Genomic DNA, 20,105 nt, shown 5'->3' with positions numbered 1-20,105 from the left:
ACTTTCTGGTGTGGCTATGAACTTCTGGCCATAAAGCAGAAAACGCATGGAATAAAATTGCAAAAGTTACAGTTACTTCACAACTTGCCAAGAGTTTGTGGTTAGCTTGCCTACTGACTGTTACTGTTACTCAACCTGATTCCTCAAGGAAACAAAGATGCATCGTTAATTTTTAACATGTCCAAGGTCCCACGTGCAAGTAGTGTCAAGGACTTAGCTTTAACACTGAGTGTTCTTGACACTGTTAATTATAAATTCTACACAGTCACTTCCATCGTTACCATCAAAATAATTCTGCCTCGACATGGGGAAGGGAGAAGCAGAGGAGGGATGGAGCACCTTTGGTTGTCCAAAGCTGATGGTGGTGAGGCAGACCTTATCAAGATTTTGGTTTGTGGATCTTAGGGTGGATAACTTTTCCATCTGCACCTGCAGCTCCTGTTCTTATGAGCAGGACACAGCCAGCCAGTTCCCTCCATCAGGAGGGACTTGTCAGTGTTTTGCCCTTCACAATCTCAGCAATTTTCTCCAGTGCCTTTTGCTGGTAGACCTGACTTACACCGGGATCACAGTAACACCAACTACACCTTCCTTCACCCAGGGTACGCGGGTAGGAAAGTGCATGGGATTCAGCCCAGCTAAGCTGGGCAGCACCTCACAATCATTTGGCTCTTGACATTAGGTAAGTAATCCTCTTGACCCAAAACACCATCTACTTTCTCACTATTTTCAGTGAAGAGGGAAAGGGATTCTTCATGGAGAGTTTCCTTCTGCTTAAATAATGTGTTTCTTTTGTTTTCCTATTTCATCAAAGTTCAGAAGATGATCCAGTTACGTTTCTCTCCATCTGCACAGCAAGTCTCCTCTCCAACTTCTTCAAGTTGGAGTTCACCAATGATGCCACACTCCCCCACCCATTTGAGGTCCAGATCACCCAGTCCTCTTTGTAGGAGGAGAAATATTATGATGGGGTCAGCATTTTATGTAATAATGTGTTGCTTAGAGCCCTGGCACAAGAACTGATAGAGGGACCCTGAAGCGCTGCTCTGCCTGATGCAGGTGGGATACACTATTAAGGGAAGCGTCTTCACAGTGAGGCTGCAGAGTGTCTTGAGGAGAAATGGCTTTCACCCTTTTCAAATCAAGACGTTTGGGTAATTGTGCCAAGACCACTTCCCAGAGGGGAAGGAGGATCTTACCCCCATCTTAGGAGTCTGTATCTAGCACAGCAGGTGAGACAATTAGGAGGAAAAGGGAGAATCTCCAACTCTGCTCCTAACAGTTTTCTGGTGAAAAAAAGCAGCAAATGTTAGGGAGGTCTTCCAGTAGTGTCACCCCTATTTGAAATGCTGCTACACAAAATACCTGCGTGCTGTTCCATCCCTCGCCTCCAGAGGACGGTTTGCTCATGGCAATGAAGGTTCCAGGCTTCTGGAAGTCATCGTCTGCAGGCACAGCCAGAACATCGGGACCAATAAAAGGCTGAGCCCTAGCAGCTTGCCCCAAAAGCAGGTGGTTTAGTGTGCTCCAAGGAGGAGCTAGGTTGAACAACAGTGATGGCTGGTGGCCTAGCTAACCACAGACTGCTCCTTAGTCGTACGGCAACTTCGTCCCTTAGCCTCCTTCACGTGCACTGAACAGAATTCTAGCCATACGGCATAACCGATGCCCATGAGATCAAGGCATTTTGATGCCACTGTGGACTGTATAGTATAGCAATTCAGGCTCCTCTAGATTAGCTGCAAAAGCTGTTAGCAGCAGTTGCAGTGCCAAAGTAAATCCACCCAAAGGAGGACAAACAGTATTTAGCTATTGTTCTATAGTCCTAAGTGAATTTGCAAAAGATGTACTACATTACAGTTAACAGATAAAGTTTTGACCCAAATATAGGTCATCTGAATCAGTAATGAAGGGATACACAGTCGTAAACTTCAAACAGTACACAAAAAATATTTAATCAAGCTCAAGACTTCAATGATTATGTAGTTATCTTGAGGAACCAGGGAGAAATGATGAGATTAACATCTGTATGAACAAATCTGCCCTCCAACTTATTTTTGATTTGACAGCTAATTGAAGTTATCAGGCTACCAGTGCAGAGTCCAGCCTCTTGGTGTAAGGAGCACACTGTGACTGGCAGGCATGCAGTGTGTGTTCAAAGCTCCTTGGCAAAGGCCAGGTACCCTAAAGTTTCTAAAACCCAAAGAATCTCTGTGAATTGAATCATATTTTCTAGAGATAAATGGCAGGAGTGTTCTTACCAAAGTTTAGGTGTCCTAAAGGCAAACACCAAAGTCTGAGCTATTTTCATTGCTCTTCCTTTATAGTTAATGGAGACAAATTGTTCTAAAGATTTTTAACCAAAGTACAAACATTTACAACAAGAGTGCTAGAATAAAGGCAAAAGTAAGGATACAAGAAATCGAGAAATGTTGCATCAGGAGATACTGTGCTACAGCGTCTCCTGCAAGCTGAAGAGCCATAAGCACTCATTCTGCGGAATAGTATAAATGGGAGCTGTGTCTCTAACAAAGACAGCATTTCCCCTTCAGAGGGTTTTTTACATACATGGGCACCTCTCCAAACCCACTCAACAAGCCATTAGGAGTCAAACCCTCAAGTCTGGTAATGTATTTGACTGGGCACTGTTCTGTGCACATTCAGCAACTGCTTCTGAGAGGATAACGGCTAAATCGCTATGTTGCACATCCATAACTTTTGGAAATGTGTTTGCTAGTCTCTTTCCTTCTTTGTACATTTTTTGGGGGTTGTGTCACTATCAAGGGTCTGATGTTATCTAAAATGTTCCTGGTTTTCCTTTGCATGACGTCCCCTCAGAAGTGAAATTTCTCAGATGCCTGCAAGCCCTCTCAAGGAAGCACCTGGAGATGTCCTGGCATTTTCTACACTGCTAGGCCATGATGGCAGGGAAAAAGAGACAGAAAGCATGGATTCTGTCTCTGACATCTCAGTCAAAAATACTGTAATACCTTCAAAAAGCAGCCTGGAAACTACCAGAATGTGTACCTGCTGGACAGAAGCACCCATGAACTCATCACAGAGAGAAGCTAGGTTTCATCCCTGACAAAGATGCCATCGTCACTGCAGGAGTGTCCCAGGAATATGGCCATTGGGAAGCGGGGGATGAAATGACCTCTTTTTTCCCTGGGGGTGCAGTGAGGTGCAAGTAGAGAAATGTCTAGCTGTAAAAGCCACCAGCCCACCTGTGCGTTACTGCCTGTGGTGTGAGCAGTTGTATGAAATATCCCTCCTTCCCTACAAAAAACACTCAAGGTTCAACCATATGAATGCCATTGTAACTGATTTTATTAAAGGGGGGGAAAGAAATAAATTCCACAATGTTGCCTAGTTGATATTTATGGGTTTTTTGAAGACACTGGTATTTGCTTCACTGCAAAGGAAGATTTTGAGAGCTTTTTGTTGCAGCAGGAACTGTTGCTACCAGGAGCGATAGGATCAAGGTGATTCAGAGGCCAAGGCCATTTGGTAGAAGCAGAAAGGATTTCCAAGAAGAATCCAGGGAGTCTTCAGCTACTCCACCCCCTGCATGGTGAAGAAGAGAGAGTCTCAGGTTACCCACCAGTAGGTTTTCTGCAGTGACATTCCCTTTATTTTATGGCATCAGAGCAGAGGCCACCATGGGACGTGAATGGTCCCTGAGGACCCTCTCTGCCAGCAGGTTTGGCATTGGAGAAGTGAGACAGGATGGTGTCAGGAGCTGTGCCCCTTAGACATTGCTCTGGAGGAAAGATAAGGAAGATATCAGTCATTGCCACAGTGATCCCTGCACTTCTACGTACTTTCTGCAGCAAGAATATCCATTAAGACATGTTCCAATCCAGTAATAGGGTCGACGACATATCCCTGGGAAGCAGTGTCCATTTTGTATTAGACAAGGATCAAATGGCCTATAAGTGAAGGGCTGACCTGCACAGTGGGAAGAGAACAGTCATTTACCATGAAAGTGAGCAAAAGTGGATGCACTCTCTGTATCTCCTCTAACTCCTCTCTCTACTCCCCTCACACCTTACCTGCAGCCCCTTGGAGAATCACGAAGAGGACAACCAGGAGCTGGTAAAGGATCCTCATGGCCACAGGTGGGATGTCAATTCCTTACCTGTAATGAGCAGAGACCACAAGACCAAAAGACATTGAATGGAGGATCTCCTCCTGACTGGGAGATGAGGAACCGCTTAAAACATGCCCTGACCAACCAAACCCAAAATCTTAGAAAATACAATGGACTTGAACAGAGAGCAGAGCAAAAACTGCATCCTTGGAGATACTAAAAATTTCAACAAATATATGTCTAAGCAACATAACCTAACTACCCCTGCTTTGAGCATGGGTTCAGACTAGAAACTCCTGGAGTCCGTTCCAATCCAAATTATTCTCGGATTCTATGGTGTTTTGGTGGCTGCTTTGTTTTGTTTTTTTTTTTTTAATATTGGTCTTATTGTATTGAAAAATGATTTTCCAGACCTATACAACACCACGCAGCTTACTCTGGTAGCAGCACAGACCCACGAATTATTCACTTTCAACCTACCGCAGTTCACAAAGTGTTCAGAGACCAAGCCAACCACCATCCTTAGGAAAGTCTAAACAAGACATCTGTATCTCTTGAACATCAATTAAGGTGACAGCTCACTCAAAATGTTACTGGAATTCAGTCAAGATAAGTAGCTCAAAATGCAACTCTGAACTGCTGTGCTGGCTAGACGCCTGTTCTGTAGGAAGCTAGAAATTTCTGAACCGACAAGCCCTCTGTCTCTGATGCCTCGAGTGAAGGTTTCTGAGCCTCTGTTCACTCCTCTCGGAGGTCAGCAAACACAATTTCCTCCAGTAAGCAACCAACCCATAGTTCTACAGAACACACACAGACTGGATGCACTCACTGGAGTGATATGAAGGAAGGGGTTAATGAAAGCAGAATACTCATTAGACTTGAGATTAATGAAAGCAAAAGACATGTATAAAGGTGAAGAGGTGAGGGTGCCTATCCAGAACCAGGCAGAGAGTTACCAGCGGAGGAGGTGGAGGATCACCACTCCTGTCCGTCTCTCTTCTCCAGTGGGTGCCCCAGACCCAAACACGCCTCTTTATATCAAGGTTTGGGGATGCTGGCAGCGCAGTCAAGGGCCAATGAAAAAAGCCTTTTCCAGCCAAATTTGTTCTGTACTTTTGTGTCTTCCAATGAGAAAGGAGGGTCTGCTTTGAGATTGCTTTCACTGCAAAGTCCCCGATCTTTGTGCAACCCATCTTAGACCATCCAAGTTTGTGCAAGATACGTTAGGCCACAGGGTTACACAAAATACCCGTGACCACGCAATGACTGCTCCCTGTGGCCCTCCAGGCTGCTTATTCTGCCTTTGGCACACAGCTTCGTTGTCTAATTTGCAGCTGTAGCATGGTCATTGTTTCCCTTCATAACATTTTGTCCTTTACATCTAACCTTCTGGCTGTCTTTTCTCCACCTCAGTAAAAGAATAAGCATTGCTTACTTTTCAGAGTATTAATTACAAAGTTAATAGTTTAGGCCATAATGAAATTATGAGGTATGAAATTATAACATGAATACAATATTTCATATAAGATTTTATAATAGATCACATTTTTATTTCTGCTACTTCCTCTCTGGATTACTCTTGGGTTTTTTTCCTGTTGTTTCAGTGTCCTTCCTGACACCAACTTTTACTCAATCTTTCTCAGGCTGCCAAGCCTCTGGCAGGATAACCAGCACACCTGCCAGCCTCATATATATTTCTCAAATTATCTATAAAAGATAAGCAGTGTGCTAAGAAGAAATTTCATTTCTAATCCTTCCATTTTTGAACAGCAGTCAGAAGTCACACATTCTCTCTATATACATGTGTGTATATTTGCATGTACATATTATACATGGATCAGTATACATACAGGTATTCAAACACTAAATATTGACTTCAAAGGTCGTCAATATTTTACAGTTTCTGAGCCATGAGCATGTTTGCTGTTACTCAGCCTAAGTCCTTTCTGGGACACAGAAGCAGTAATTCCTATTTCTGAAGCACTTCTGCTCTAAGTCTAAACAGCATGGATAACTCCATCCTCTGTCAGGACATCTTTATTGACAGTTTATTCCATATAATCCAGGAAATGGCACTGGCCAGGGTAGGGAGGATGGGTAGTACATGTGAGAAGCCTGCTTAGGAAGCGCTGCTGATGGTCTGTCTCTTCTTCCATGGCAGTGACCGATGTGGCCATATGTTTTTAAACCCCTGAGAGTCTACCAAGTCAGCCATGGCATGGAGGAGGAAATTTCTGGTGTTTTTGTTTGGGTTTTTTTGTTTCTTTTTTTCCCCCACAGGAACACATAAGAAAAAATTATTCGGATCTCCAGCACTGATTTTATTGGAGCACAGAGCCGAAACTGAGATTTTTGGCATGGAGAAAATGCAGATGTCCCTGTCACCTGCATCTGCCGGTGAGCAAACCTTTCATCCAGGTTACCTTTAGTCTGGCAATTTTATGTGGTTTTCTTCCCTTTCTGCATTGGCAAGAAATGTTTGTTCTTTCCACTTTTCCTTATCCCCTTCCTGACAGGATGCCTGGTCCCTGTTCCTTTGGGACCTTCCCACTCTTCTGTGCTACACCATCTCCTTTGGATGTGTCTCTGCTTATCACACTCTCTGCTCCAGAAGTTTTACCCCCCCAAAAAATATCAACAAATAATTGTCCCTGAGCCAACAATTTAAAGTCAAGCTGTGCCTTGCAGTGGTTAACCCCCGACACGAGGAGTTCATTTCCATGGCTGGAGGATGGTGGGAAGACCCAGAGGCACACAGCTGCTGTCAGCTTGGCCATCAGACACGTCGCTGTGCTGTGTCGGGTTCCGTGCTGTCCTTGCAGCTGGGCTGTGCGATTCTTGTGCATCTGGTGTTATAAAAGGGAGAGGTGGGAGGAAGCTCTGGATGTAACCAGAGGTTTGACAGCTCTGATGATTTCCAGGCAGGATTTGGCCAAGTCAGGTCTGGGCAAGTTTCCATGGGGCTGGCCAAGGCCACCGAATGGGCAGCAGGATTGTTCCGTGGCTGGATGTCATACCTTTTTTTTGCAAATTGTGGACGTGCCGTGAGGACAAAGGTTGGGCAATCGTACCAAAGGTCTGTCATCCCTTCCCGTCATTTGCACGGAGGACGCTGGAGGAAGAGGATAGCGAAGAGAAGGTGAAGGATCCTATGGCTTCAAGGAGGCTGAGGACATCCCACCATCAGAGGTAAGCTGCGGCATGACGGAGGCGATATATAGACACACAGGGTTTAACCCAGTTGCCTTCACACCAGCATTTAGAGCAATTTGTGGTGCTCTGGACTGTCCGAGACCTCCACCTGGAGCTGGTGGAGAAGGTCAGGAGAGAGGAGACCAAGCCTTGCTGGAGCAACTGGGGAGCCAGGTGGGATCTAGGGCCATCTCAGGTGGCACTTGGCTAAGTTGGAGCAAAAGAATTGAGATCTGGATATTCAGAAAGGACAGGAGTCTGGGGCATGCTGAGTGGTAAAAAGCCAGCTGGGATTTAGAAGAGTCCTTCCACATACTCATATTAACAACATTATATATATATAGTTAATTAGTATGGATTTGCTAGGAGGACTGTAGAGAAATGTGAGAGTGAGAAATGCCATCCTTATAGAGTATGTATAACTTTAAAACAATTACTTAATTAATATCCTAACTATTCCTGAGTAAATCACGTATTGGAATACCTGGTTTATTCTTTTCTATTCGCATGTTCTTCAGCTAAGATAAAATACAAAGCGGTTTAGAAAATTCAGCTTTTATTTCTCTTACAACATTTATATATTAGGAATGTATACATGCACATGTGCATGTGTGCGCATGTGCCTGCACGTGCTCTCTGTATAAAAGAAGAACATGATTTTTAGGGCTCCTCACAGGAGGCTTTGCAGTATGGCAGAGAAAGGAAACTGAATAAGACATACAGCTGTCAAAATGCTTTCAGCACACAATATTAATTGACGTGCAATATTAATTCTTTTATTACACGTGTTTAATTGCCAACAAACATGTATTTTTGTGAGCTTGAGTAGCCAAAACAGTACTTAGAGTCAATAATAGTATACTGTAATTAAAATGACACAGTTTAATTACCATATTTAAGAAATTTAAAGTAAGTTTACTATCAAATATAACAACAGATATAATTCATTAGCTGAAGATCTTTTCCCAGTCTTGATTCATATTTGAGCTTTGATCTGTTTTGTACCACTTTGGGCAGCTGACACAGGCACGAAGTGGGAAACAGGAGGAAAGAGTCGTTTTACCCTATTTTAAGGTCCTTTTCAGGACTTGACTGGTTGTCTGTCTTCTGCTTGTCTGCATTTACTGTGGTGAAACAGACCCCAAAGGCTCAGTTCAGAGCTCTGCACCTCTCTGAACACATTTATGGATTTAATATTCATAGTGTTTATTTCTGCCTCTTTACATTTCATCATTTGATTGCTTAAGAAAATTTTTTAAGAAGAAAAAATCCCCACTCATGGAAACAAATGGTCCTGCGCACTGTAAAGCACATATACACGTTCCATCAATTAAATTATACAAGAATGGGATTTAGTAAAATAGCTGTCTCTAGGCAGTTAAAGCACCTATTTGGATTTTTTTTTCCTTTCACTTGGACCCCAGAAAACAGGATTTTGAGGTCCTGCAACACAGAGACTGATGGTTTCTAAAGGAAGCAAATGTGTCCCACCTCCACAGGCGTTCATCGTCGGCTGTCTCCAGCCACCGAGGCAAAGGGAATCCCACACTCCTTCTCCCTGGACCTGCTGCCTCTGTTACCTGTTAGGTTCAACAGGATTTTCAGAGCAAGGACTGCCGCCTTGTCCATTGCAGGAGTCCACAGCACATTGCCAAACACTGAGGGTGTTGAGGTTGGGCTGTCAGGAAACATAATTCACTAACATATCAATGCTGGGAATCAGAAGAGATCAGTATAATTAAGAAGAAAATCCATAAAACCCAGCTGTCAGAATAATTTACGTACTCAGCTGAAGAAGGCTGCTGGAGAGATATTTCAGTATTAGCTCTTCATTGCCCTCTTCTGGGAGGCGGGTGACCTGGGTAGGTGGATGTTTTTTGGATGGCTGTTTGGAGTACAAGGACATTGGAGTTTTTTTCTAGGCTTTTAGTAGAATGACAATCAAAACACAACATCTTTTTCTGGGCTCACCTGGGTGCCTTCAGGGTCCAGGAGATGCCAGTGCTGCCATCAGTCTCTCCGGTCCAAATCCTCTGGCGGCACGTGTTTGACCAAAACAGGTTTTGTGGAGGTTGTTTCCTCTGGCCGCCTAGCAAGTGGGTGCGTGGAAGTGGGTGCCTCCCTGAAACGTTAATTATTCCAACCCTAGTTACTTGTTCTGCAATGAGTAGAATACAGATGTGGTAAATGCATGAAAATGAAAATGTTCTTGGTGCACAGATAAATGTGCTCTTCCATGTGATCGTGCTGCTGCAAAAAAATTGCTCGAGCTAGGCTGGGTGCTCAACTCCTCTTTGCTCTCAAGACATTTTCCACAGCCCACAAGACCTATCAGGAGCTTTTTTTTTTTTTTTTAAAGTCTTGTGCAAAAACTGAGCGTCCTTAATGTAGCTGTTTAGGTGCTGTGGGAGGTATCTCCAGGCTTCAGAGAGGACCTTTCTGCAGTCAGTACCAGGCACTGTGGCCATGGGACAGCCCTGTAGAATTAGGTTCCTGCTGGATCCAAACCAGCAGCTTTCATTATCTGTCCCAGGATACTTTTTTCACGATGGATCAATGTATTATACACAAACCGAGGTGATGTCAGGTGCTTTTAGGAAGAGCCAACTCATGTGCCAGAGAAAGGGGAGAGAGTTCATGAGCAGTCACCATTTCTTATCGGCTGCCGGGAAGCGACATTTCTGGGAATTGCTGTGAGAAGCCCATGTCCTTGGCCAGCTGGTCTGTGGCAGCTCTGGCATCCACAGGGAGATATAAAGATGGTTGTTTTGGGGCAAGACATCACTCTGTGAAGCCATCCCTTGAGAGGAACCAGGTAGGACAGACTGGCCACTGTGCCCCCTCTTGAAGTCCTCTAAGGTGAGCTGAAAGTATAGTTTCCACTCAGTTTCTTCTATAAGGAGAAAAATACATACCTTTTTGGTAATATTTTTTGCTTCTCTAAAAAGAAATTAATCATTTCAAGACGTATAATTTTGCGGCTTAATTAAATCCTCATAAACAACCAAAATGTACAATACTTGATATTTCAGTGATGCCTTTGGCTGATTATTATAATAAATAATGGTGATTCTGAAGGATTATAGTAGTTTGTGCCATTTTCAAAAGTTAATTGGAATCTGCAGCAAGAAATGATGGTGGAGGGATCCTTTGAGGCTTTCAGCTGGCACACGTTATAGAGGTGTTATGGAGAGAAGGGATAGATGGCTTCTTAGCTTTTTCTGTAAAGACATTTTCAAGTACTTACTACTGGCTTGCAAGCAACAAAAATGGCTATTATTCGAATAATTAAAGTTTCTGAGTGTTTATTATCCAGAGAAATTGGAATGGCTTAAGTCATTATCTACACATATCTGAAACAAAATATATGATACTTAAATCATTTTAGTCATTAAGAAACTTGCTACAAACATGAAGCACCACACCATATGGGCTGCCATGAAGAAAGTTAACTCCATCCCAGCTAGACCCAGTATGATTGCTCAAATAAAAATAGAAAAAACTCTAAATGGAAGTACCGATGATTTTGTGCATGTAGCAACATTACTTATAAGTTATAAAAGGGATGTAAGAACAGCTGGCTTATATTATAGGATGTGGATAAAATTTGGAGGAAATTAATTACATTCCTTTTTTTAAAGCTATAACATCCAGGTGTATGGGATTCAAATATAGAAGCAGGTGTAGGCTATCTTTGCAGTTGATGGAAAGAAAATCACAATATTCATCTAGCTCTTTAAAAATTTATAGGCATAAATACATTTTCTTGATCTTATGCAATGTGCTTTCAAATATATCTTTCCTCAAAAAGTGGTATTTCAGTAGATTTATTCTAGAACATTTACTCTATTGCATAAATGGCACTTTTTATTAATAAATTGCAGCTTACATGTCATAAACAGTGTTTGTACTGGATAATGACAAATGCAGATTAAATGCATGAGCTCTTTCTGTGTTTTTTTTTTTAGTAACTGTTGTGTTTGGTGGCACTGAATTCAGACATGAAGATCTTTTCCCTTTTCTTTTCTGTTCTCCTTTTAGTGCTCCAAGGCACTTTAGGTAAGAGCCTTTAGGTAAAATAGAAGGAAATGCAGAGGGAAGATTGTGAGTATGGAGAACCTAAAATAGAAATGGAAATAAAATGGGTTTTAGTCCCTTTTGTCTCAGGCCAGCTAGTGCTGCCAGTGTGTTGGGCACATTTTAGCAGTGAACAGATGCTAGCTGGGTCCATTGGGAACCCTCCTGGTTGGAAAACGGGAATTTAATGGCACAGATTGAGGCAGCCTGCAGGCAGGCTGGACTATTGCTGTCACACTATAACCCTAACTTGTTCTTAGTCTTCTTTGGGAAGGAAAATCAAGACTCTGGGGATTTTTTTGTGCAGGTTTCATGCGTGCACCTAGTAACGATGTGCAATGCAAACAGGCTGGGGGTACCTGTTCCACCGACCACTGTCCTCTACCCAATATGAGGTCCTTCGGACACTGCACGCAAGGAGTCCCTTGCTGTCGGACTGTGGTGAGTTACGGATTTGATGAAGATCAAGTGTTTCTTGGGGGAATGGATTTATTATTCACTTTCACACATCCAGTCTGCCCTTTAGATGCGAAACTCCTCTAGTGCAAGCCGGCAAGGGAGCAGAGACTCTGCACACTCACATAGGATTTCCTGAGGATTTCCTCACCGGTTCTCTCTGTACCATTAACCATGTAGCTCGAGTGCCTCATGGGAAAGATCACAGTCAAATCTCTTTGGCAGAGATAAGTAATTAGCTAGAAATGAACTCTTTTTTTCCCTTTGTTCCCATTAGCTAACTGCTTGTGATGAGTAATACTGGTTTCAAAGGACATGTCTCAATGTGCACACTGGAGACCTGAGACATTTGGGTCAGGTTGATAGGAAACCTGCATCCTGCACATTGCAAAGTCTCACAGTCAGAAGAACAACCTGAAAGTTACGTTGTTCTGTTAGATGTTTTCTCTAGTTCCATAGTTCTCCCCTTTTAGACAAAACCAAAACATTAAATCGTGTTTTTTCTTGAATTCCTTACTGGAATCCTGAAGTTCAGCCTGTATCTTTACTCCAATATGAAACTGCAGAAACAAATATCCATGAAAATTTACACTCTGCCTCCACTGATGCTAATATTTCATTTTCTGTTTCTTTTTGCTGTAAGATGCTGCAGCTAGTCTTATTTTTGGAGGGTCTTATTTAATCTTTGTTCAATATTAATAGCAAAGATGTTAAAAACAAAACATCAGCAGCAGAAATTCCTCTCCATACCAGAGATTTCAAGATGAGTAGGAAGCTTCAGGTACAGAGACCAGGCAATTTATTATTAGGTAAAATAGAAAGGCAATTTATGATTAAAATTCAGCAGCAGCAGGACTGTGAATATCCTACTAAGCACTGACGAATTATCCAGGAATATCAGCTCTTGGTGCTCATTCAATCTTTTCTATGCTTTTTATTCAAGTCCTTTCCTGGTTATAAGTACAAAATCTGAAAGTTTCTTTTCTTTTTTTCAGTATGAACAGGGACCGTGGACATCTCAGATGGGCTAAGCAGAGCTTCTGGCAATGTAAGAGCTGTATCATCCCATTGGAAAATCAGGAATTTTGAGCTGAAAATATGCATTTAACACACACATGCACACACCAAAACATGAACAACAACAGAAAGAAAACAAACTCCTCCACAAACAAACTTAAAGACCTGAAGAAACTTTAAAGCAATTCTTGAACCACCCAGAAAAGACCAATATTTCTCATTTTTCTAAAATTTTTTTCTGTTGAAACTATGTTGCAGCCACCAACATCTATCTCAGAGAGCAGATCACCAACATGCAGAAGTCTGTCCCGATGCAAAGCAGGTTCTTCCTTTGGCCCTCAAAACAGATATTAATTATTTTCTTTTCCCTTTAGAGTTAGCAATAATGTGAATAACGCTAGACGACAAATGTCTCCAGGAGACACTGAACGCTCAGCTGGGGGGGTTCATATTTCATAGTCTACGTGTCTCAAGAAATTTTAATAAACTTGCTCCAGAAGACTTGTGTTTGATCCTTATACCTGTGAGGAATTGCCTTGGTGTGTGTTTTTGCTAGAGGACCTGGCTCTCATCTCACCTGGGGTCCATGTGACATGTGCCTTATGGTAAACTTATCCAAGAAGAGGAGAAGAAACCAAACCCTTGTATGGACAGGAATATGGCCTTGTCCTATTCATTATTAGGTTGACCAGTAATAGCCAAGAATAACTTCTCCAAACCCACTGTGATTAGGCTAGTAGAAATCTGGGACAAACTGGCCGTGTTCAGGGCCCGTGGCAGTCCTAAAACCATCCACAGAAGCTCATGGCATGGAAAGCATGGATACTTTTAGTCATCCCTTATCTCAAAACCTTTTGGTCTTAGCACCCAGGGATCTTAGGGATGGGGAAAGCAAGCAGGGGATGCATCTATACCTTGTAACAGCAGGTGCCGAGACTCCAGGCTGATGGACGTGCAAATCACTGCCTCCAGCCAGCATAGTGCAGTGGTAAATAGTTTGACTAGTTTAGGATCCAGAGAAGTAAAATCCTGATGCTGGTCTAGACTAAATAGAGGCATCAGGAGCAGAACGATGTGAATGTGGCGAGGCCGTTTCAAGACCTAAAGTTGGCCTTCTGCCACCCTGGGCTTTCTCTGCATCGCCATTCCCAGGACTTCAGATGCAATCATGTAGAGGAGTGGAGGAGTGAGCCTGTCTCCTGAACCCCAGCCTGGTGCCCTGGACTGGGATGGAAGAGGGAATGGGCTCTCGTGCTTCGTGATTTATTAATAAATACGTTGCCACACAAATCGCTGCAACCCAGACACTCTGCAGGACGATTTAACAGGACTCAATGACACACGCACTTAAATTAATTTAGTTAAATAAACTTCATTTACAGGCTGATTTTTATAGACAGTAAGAACAGCAAAAAACACCCTGACATACATAAGCAAATGTCAGCAACGTGGTTTCACAGTGACTTGCTTTTATTAGAATTGAAACTGCAAATCTCTTTATCGGGGTACAAGAACTCCTCCTCAGGTCTTCTTGTGCTCCTAAGGGTCTTCAGCCCCATAGGAAGGCTCCCCGGGTTTGCACCGAGGCTGGGATCCATTGATGTCAAAAATGGGAGATGTCTCAGATGCCCAGAGCTCTTGTCTGTGTGGTCAGTGAGGTGTCAGTTTTAGGAACTGGGTGTCCTGCAAAGAAAAATCAGGTGCTTAGCTAGTCCATCTATCTCCATCCAAACAAATTATACGTGGCTGTCTCAGGCTACCACAGGCATAAGGTAACATACAGGGTGAAAGACTACCAGAGTTCCTTGTGATCTGGACCTCTGACCTGTGTTTCTGGCCGTAAAACAGCCCAGATAAAATGGACGATATGGATGTTACCACTCAGCACACACCACAGCAAACCAGCTGCAGCTGCTGCTGACCCAGAATACCTGCCAGGGTATAGTTTAAGAGCAAAACTAGCTTAGGAATAAAGAGCTGCACTGGTGCAGCGGCATTTCTCTGGAGGAATTCATCTTACCATTTGCAGCATTTCAGCTTCCCACCACGGCAGGTCCCAATGTCAACCAGAGGAGCAGAGCATGCAACAAACGAGCAGGAGCCCCGGTTTTGCCGGCATGCTAAAGTGTCAGCAGCTTCTTGGCTGTAAGCTGCGAAAAAACCCGAGGGAAAATTCATGTTCATTTGTCAAGGCAGAGGACTGGAGAGTTGCAGCATCGGCTTTACCTGGTGTGGTATGTGGTTTCCTGCCACAGTGCCCGGTTTGTGACTGGGATAACCTGATCACACCTTCTTAAGGTCTTTACATCCTTATGGAATGCAAACTAACTGACATCTCTCCATTACAGCCTGGAGAAAGTCTGCCTGATTAATAGTGACCTGAAGATAGCTATCTGCTTCCTTAGCATCTCTCCTGGAGACATGTGCTTGTCGTTCCAGTTACACACAGAAATACTATGTTATATGAAAAAGGAAACACAGAATAATGTATTTTTAAAATTAATCCCACATTACTCTCAGAATAAAAAGTGATGGTATTCAAATAAAAGTGTCCTAACTGAATTTCTTCAGGCTTTCGGTTCAAGTTTCAGCAAATGTAAAGCATATTTATGACTCATCATCTTTATCTTCTACTTTGAGTAGCTTCCTCACAGGAAGCATTGAGCATTGTGAGCATGAGTGGCACGCTCACAGGAAACCTGTGCACTGTGTTACTGTGTAAAATATGGTATGGCTAACACAGATGGCATAAAACTTCAGAAAAGATAAATCTTAATCATAGCCAAACCAATGGGACTAATATTTTCATAACTAAAATGTGTTATACACTGAAATCTACACCATAAAGTAAAGTCAGAGACTGCTGTCACTAGTACTGTATGTGGTTTACTAGATGCTATGCTGGTTTTACCATGCTGGTGTGTTCAGAACTGAAGGGCCAAATGTTCAGGTGGTGGCAAAGACTGCAGCTCCATCACCTTCAGGGGATCTACCCAGGCTTATCGCAACTGAAAAGCTGGCCCAAAGTTCAGGTTCAGAGTATTTCCAGGCTAGATATTACTTGTTCCCACTGGGATGTTCAGCTTGAGATTCAAACTGTGTTATTTTTATATGATTTAAATGGATCTCTTATATCACCTGGAGCCTTGTGTATCCGTGTACTTAAAAGGCAGAAGAGGCCCTTATCAGCTGCCCCAACTTCTTGCTAAGCACAAACCCGATCATCTGACCCAGTACTTTCTGTGTCTAGCTCAATCTACACCTCTCATCAAATTGGACTCTATCCTTAATTTGAAAGGCATGTAAGCTTTATTCTAAATTACATCTACCACATTTCAACCAATTTGTCCTACTGGTTCTCAAGTCTTTTCTCTTCATCACATATTATCCAAGGATTGTGTGTTGTTAATTTCACTCAGCTGGTTTTAAAGACATCATTAGACCTTGGTTTCCCTTGTCTCCTAAATTAAAAAGCCCTATAGACTTATGGGTCTTTTCTGTGTGGAAGTCCTTATGAAGAGATATAAATTAACTTGTTGCCCTTTCCCAGAGACTCTACTGGAATTGCACCAGCCCTGCAGCCATCTCAGAGCTCACAGATTGTTTTGAAATAGAGGATACTTTTTGTGATGCATAAAATAGGAAAAGTCCAAGAAAGCAATCCAGAAGCATATGGTACAGGCTTTGCCTAAAGCTCATACCAGTGTCTGCTTTTGGCTTAAGTGGTTCTACATTTCCTCTTTGAATAGACAGGTGTTTGCCGCTCTAGGAAAGTAGGTACAATTTTGAGTCCACCGCAAACCAAAGAAAGGATGGAAATAGGTTAAACTTCTCTGAAGTCGCCCAAACAGCCTGGAACTATGCATGTGCTCTAAACCCACTTAATGCACACGGACAGTATAGAGTTCAGGCAAACACCCATAGTCACAACTACTTTTTTTCCAAAAATATAGGAGCTCTACTAATCTCAAATACACAGTCGGGAGGTGCGGGTGCGAAAGTGAGAAGAGAAAGCTCTCACATTGCAGGGCTGCATGTTAAGTATCAGCGTAAGAATTGCCTCAATACACAGGAGCACCTTTGTTTCCACGATGTCATCGTGTGGCTGGAACGCAAGATGCTAGAAGGAGACCATGAGGAAGACTATCAAGGACCTTGACTCAATAGCTTAAAGATTAGGACTGTGACTAGGGAAGGGGACTTCTAATATGAAACTCAGTGTCCAAGAGCACAGAGGTAATCTGAATCTCAGCACTGGGCTCTAATGGACTTCTCTGCACATGCACCCTTTTAGCCTTCTTCTCGTCTATTTTCAATCTTACCTGGAGCAGCCTGGAAGAGGAAGAAGAGAACAGCAACAAGGAAGAAAAGGATTCTCATGACTGCCAGCTGGTGGTAGGAGAGTCTTTGCAGGTATGAAGATACTCAAAGACGGACAGAAGCTGAAGTTCCAGGCAGAAGATGGTTAGTCCCTCTACTTATAAAGGCTCTGAGATGGAGCAGTGCGGAGAACCGGGGGGCGGAGGAGTGATTGAAGAACAGCGAGTTCATTGCCCGTTACTGTAGAGACTGGTGATGTATGAAGATGTTGCAACCTAACAGATTTGAAGATGCCTGACCTGAGCAATGACCAAATCATGCTAGCTGACCTGAGCAGCCAAATCACTCTGTGCTTGCAGGCCCCGTGCCAGCTGGGGGGCTGCACCCGGTGAGGACACAGGATTGGAGGAGGAGGGAGGTGGGTTCCTGTGATCCGCAATACTGTAAACCGCACAGATCTGCTGATGCCCCATGGCTCTTGGCCATGGTCTTGTGACAGCCTGTCCTCCCCCAGCCACCAGGCACGGTGAGCGTAGCAGGGCAGCTGGCCTGCAAGGCTGTGTGGAACAAGGAGGCACCAAACCCTCCTCCTTGACTGCAGGAAGGGATCAGAGCATCAGTCCTGGCTTGGGTCGGAGTGGTAGGGCTGAAGCTGAAGGCAGGGAAGGGGTGAAAGGGTGGTGGGTATTTCCACTCCTGGCTATGAAATTGGCAGACATGGTAGTAGCTTTGGTCTTCCAGATGTTCTTCTAGCATGGTTCAGAGCTCAGTTACTCTCTGCATCTTATATTTGTGACTTTAGCCATGGATTTGTACCAAACCTTGAAGAAGTCATTAGACAGAAAGGACTGGAAGGGACACCACTGTGTCATAGGAGACTGCATCCCAACTCCCTTTCAGCAATCAGCTAAGCTTTGTCCTGCAAAGGGTGAGGTCGTGTTGCTCACTGCTGCTACAGGCACTGAATTCCCATATCCTACTCTGATGGTTTGAACCTTCTTCCAAAGCCTAGCCTTTGTGGGGAGTCTAAACCTACTCATTCTTTGCCCAAAATGACTTTGGTTTAATAAAATTTTCCCTTGCTGCTAGTCACCTTCCTGATGTGGTTATGAAGAGACCCTCTCTTTCTGATTTCGTAGATTCAACGTACCAAGTCTACTTGCTTGTGATGTCTCCACATCCTCTATCACCTTGTAACCTTTTTCCGTATCTCAAAAAAAAAAAAAAATCTGAATTTTTTTTCATGCACATGAAGGACCAGTGATGTATAAGATGGACCAGAGGAAGCGTCACCAGAGCTTTGTACTTAATACTTGTGCTTGTCTCCAAGCAATGCCACTCCTGAGACATATGAGAACTGCAAGTGAGGGGTTTTTTTCAGACAAACAGTATAAGCCAAGAATCATTAATGAAATCAAGTCATGAGGGTGCTTAATTTTTTACTGCTTCAGTGAGAGCAGCAAACTGACGCGATGGAGAATAACAGCAGGAGGTGAACTATGTCTGCATGCAGAGGGCAGAGAGGTCTGTGTCTGGTAAACGGGCTGCTGCAAATTGGGTGTAGGGCATAAAGCAAGTGCTTCAGTTTGTGAAAAAAACACATTAGCTTGCTATGTTAGGACTAGGATTTTAGAAAAAGTAAAAATCTTCTTTACAGTGCAGGGCAGATGAGGAAGTTGAGGAGGGGCAAGAGGACGCAGATGGCAAAGCGGGACAAATTCCCCTCCGTGCTTCGTGAACATTTTTCCCTGCTCAGCAGGTTGGGCAATTATGTAATGCTGGCAGGACAGACAGGACTGGCAGCATCGCCACGGCCCCCTGAAGTCCAAGGGGAGGAGGGGAAGCCTCATTTCTGTCTGTCTCATGTGATGGGCACAACATCCAGAAGATGCTTGGGGTATCAAGCCCACACCTTCCTCTCTTTGCACCTCCTGGACTTCCAGTTTTGGGTTGCTGTGATGAAGTTCTTGGGAACATGATGAGAAAACGGAGCTTCAGACCTCTGCCAGGGAGCTGTGAGAACTGGGGTGGGCAGTGGTGGTGTAGGGAAAGGCCCTGTATTTTCACACACATTGTTGAGGCAGAGGCACAGGCTCTTAAATGGGCTGTTGGGTTTACATTTGGTGTCTTCACCAACCCCACCAGCGGAGAGGAGGGGTACAGGACGTGAAATCATTTGCCCCTCGTTGTGTTCTGTACTGTGTTGCCTCCTTCTTTTACTTCAGGCAGAGGATGTCGAAGGAATTCTCTGTCATCTCTCCTCTGTTTTCCTCCTGAACATGGGAAAAGAAGTTTTGAGGAGTCAGTCTTTTATGTTAAAACACTCTGTGTCTGTATGTGTGCTAGAAATTTATTTTAAGCAAGCCACAGGGAACATTGGCCAGCTGTCTGATTTCTGATCTGTGAGCTAGGACATAGATGCAACCCCACAACCCAAACCACTCTGCACCTGCTCAAGATTTCAGACAGGCACCCCATCCACACGCGCCCTCAGCTTCATTTCTGAAAACATCACCAAAAAGAGGTAAAGAAAGGGGCAGTCCGTGATCATAAAACATGGCCATCCATAAGGAAAACGTCAGGGGTGAAGTTTGCTTGTGAAAATAACAGGATTTAACGGAGAAGGAAAATGTGCTTTTCTGCTCCTTGCATAATTCTCCTCCTGCCTGTCCCAGGTGGCACAAGGGGCAGGGGTGTTTGTTTTGGGGAGTGAGGCTGCTGAGCAAACCCTGACACAGTCAGCCCATGCCATCACATGTTGTTCAATGCTCTTTGGAACCAAACAACTTTGGGGAGAGGGAAGGAAAAAAGGGAACAGCTCCATCCTCCTCACCTCCCTCCTCCAGCTCCAGCTGGAGAGTGACAGCAATGCTTGTCCCAGGTCCAGGCTCCCTCCATGGAAAGATAAATACACCTGGGGTGATAACAGACCCCTTGAAGCCTCTTTGGCACT

General features: G+C 43.7%; 3 protein-coding genes across 3 annotated transcripts; 1 reads left to right on the top strand and 2 right to left on the bottom strand.

Annotated features, from left to right (window-relative positions):
• Positions 1-3,787: 3,787 nt before the first annotated feature.
• On the bottom strand, positions 3,788-5,109 carry LOC138689929 (ostricacin-3-like). Its single transcript, XM_069806582.1, has 3 exons — positions 5,047-5,109; positions 4,053-4,138; positions 3,788-3,948 (listed from the first exon to the last, which is right to left on the bottom strand). The coding sequence occupies exons 2-3, from the start codon at positions 4,108-4,110 to the stop codon at positions 3,788-3,790; spliced, it is 219 nt and encodes a 72-aa protein (XP_069662683.1). The 5' UTR covers positions 4,111-4,138; positions 5,047-5,109.
• A 2,058-nt stretch (positions 5,110-7,167) lies between these two features.
• On the top strand, positions 7,168-13,333 carry LOC138689685 (gallinacin-8-like). Its single transcript, XM_069805571.1, has 4 exons — positions 7,168-7,279; positions 11,251-11,341; positions 11,667-11,800; positions 12,811-13,333. Exons 2-4 carry the CDS (start codon positions 11,284-11,286, stop codon positions 12,844-12,846), a joined length of 228 nt encoding a protein of 75 aa, XP_069661672.1. The 5' UTR covers positions 7,168-7,279; positions 11,251-11,283; the 3' UTR covers positions 12,847-13,333.
• A 1,515-nt stretch (positions 13,334-14,848) lies between these two features.
• On the bottom strand, positions 14,849-17,333 carry LOC138689684 (gallinacin-9). The gene is made up of 2 exons (XM_069805570.1): positions 17,155-17,333; positions 14,849-14,982 (listed from the first exon to the last, which is right to left on the bottom strand). The coding sequence occupies exons 1-2, from the start codon at positions 17,210-17,212 to the stop codon at positions 14,849-14,851; spliced, it is 192 nt and encodes a 63-aa protein (XP_069661671.1). The 5' UTR covers positions 17,213-17,333.
• Positions 17,334-20,105: the final 2,772 nt, after the last annotated feature.

The sequence above is a fragment of the Haliaeetus albicilla genome, chromosome 18, assembly GCF_947461875.1.
Source record: "Haliaeetus albicilla chromosome 18, bHalAlb1.1, whole genome shotgun sequence".
Lineage (NCBI taxonomy): Eukaryota > Metazoa > Chordata > Aves > Accipitriformes > Accipitridae > Haliaeetus > Haliaeetus albicilla.
The sequence above is the reverse complement of the archived record's forward strand: the minus strand, read 5'-3'. Positions and strand labels throughout refer to the sequence as shown.

What these genes read in the sequence shown, in the direction of transcription:
- LOC138689684 (XM_069805570.1), bottom strand. Translation starts at nt 17,212, where the DNA reads ATGAGAATCCTTTTCTTCCTTGTTGCTGTTCTCTTCTTCCTCTTCCAG. An exon ending in CCTCTTCCAGGCTGCTCCAG is followed by an intron (nt 14,983 to 17,154) that starts GTAAGATTGAAA and finishes GTTTTTTCGCAG; the next exon opens with CTTACAGCCAAGAAGCTGCT.
- LOC138689685 (XM_069805571.1), top strand. Translation starts at nt 11,284, where the DNA reads ATGAAGATCTTTTCCCTTTTCTTTTCTGTTCTCCTTTTAGTGCTCCAA. An exon ending in AGTGCTCCAAGGCACTTTAG is followed by an intron (nt 11,342 to 11,666) that starts GTAAGAGCCTTT and finishes TTTTTTGTGCAG; the next exon opens with GTTTCATGCGTGCACCTAGT. An exon ending in TCCCTTGCTGTCGGACTGTG is followed by an intron (nt 11,801 to 12,810) that starts GTGAGTTACGGA and finishes TCTTTTTTTCAG; the next exon opens with TATGAACAGGGACCGTGGAC.
- LOC138689929 (XM_069806582.1), bottom strand. Translation starts at nt 4,110, where the DNA reads ATGAGGATCCTTTACCAGCTCCTGGTTGTCCTCTTCGTGATTCTCCAA. An exon ending in GATTCTCCAAGGGGCTGCAG is followed by an intron (nt 3,949 to 4,052) that starts GTAAGGTGTGAG and finishes CCCACTGTGCAG; the next exon opens with GTCAGCCCTTCACTTATAGG.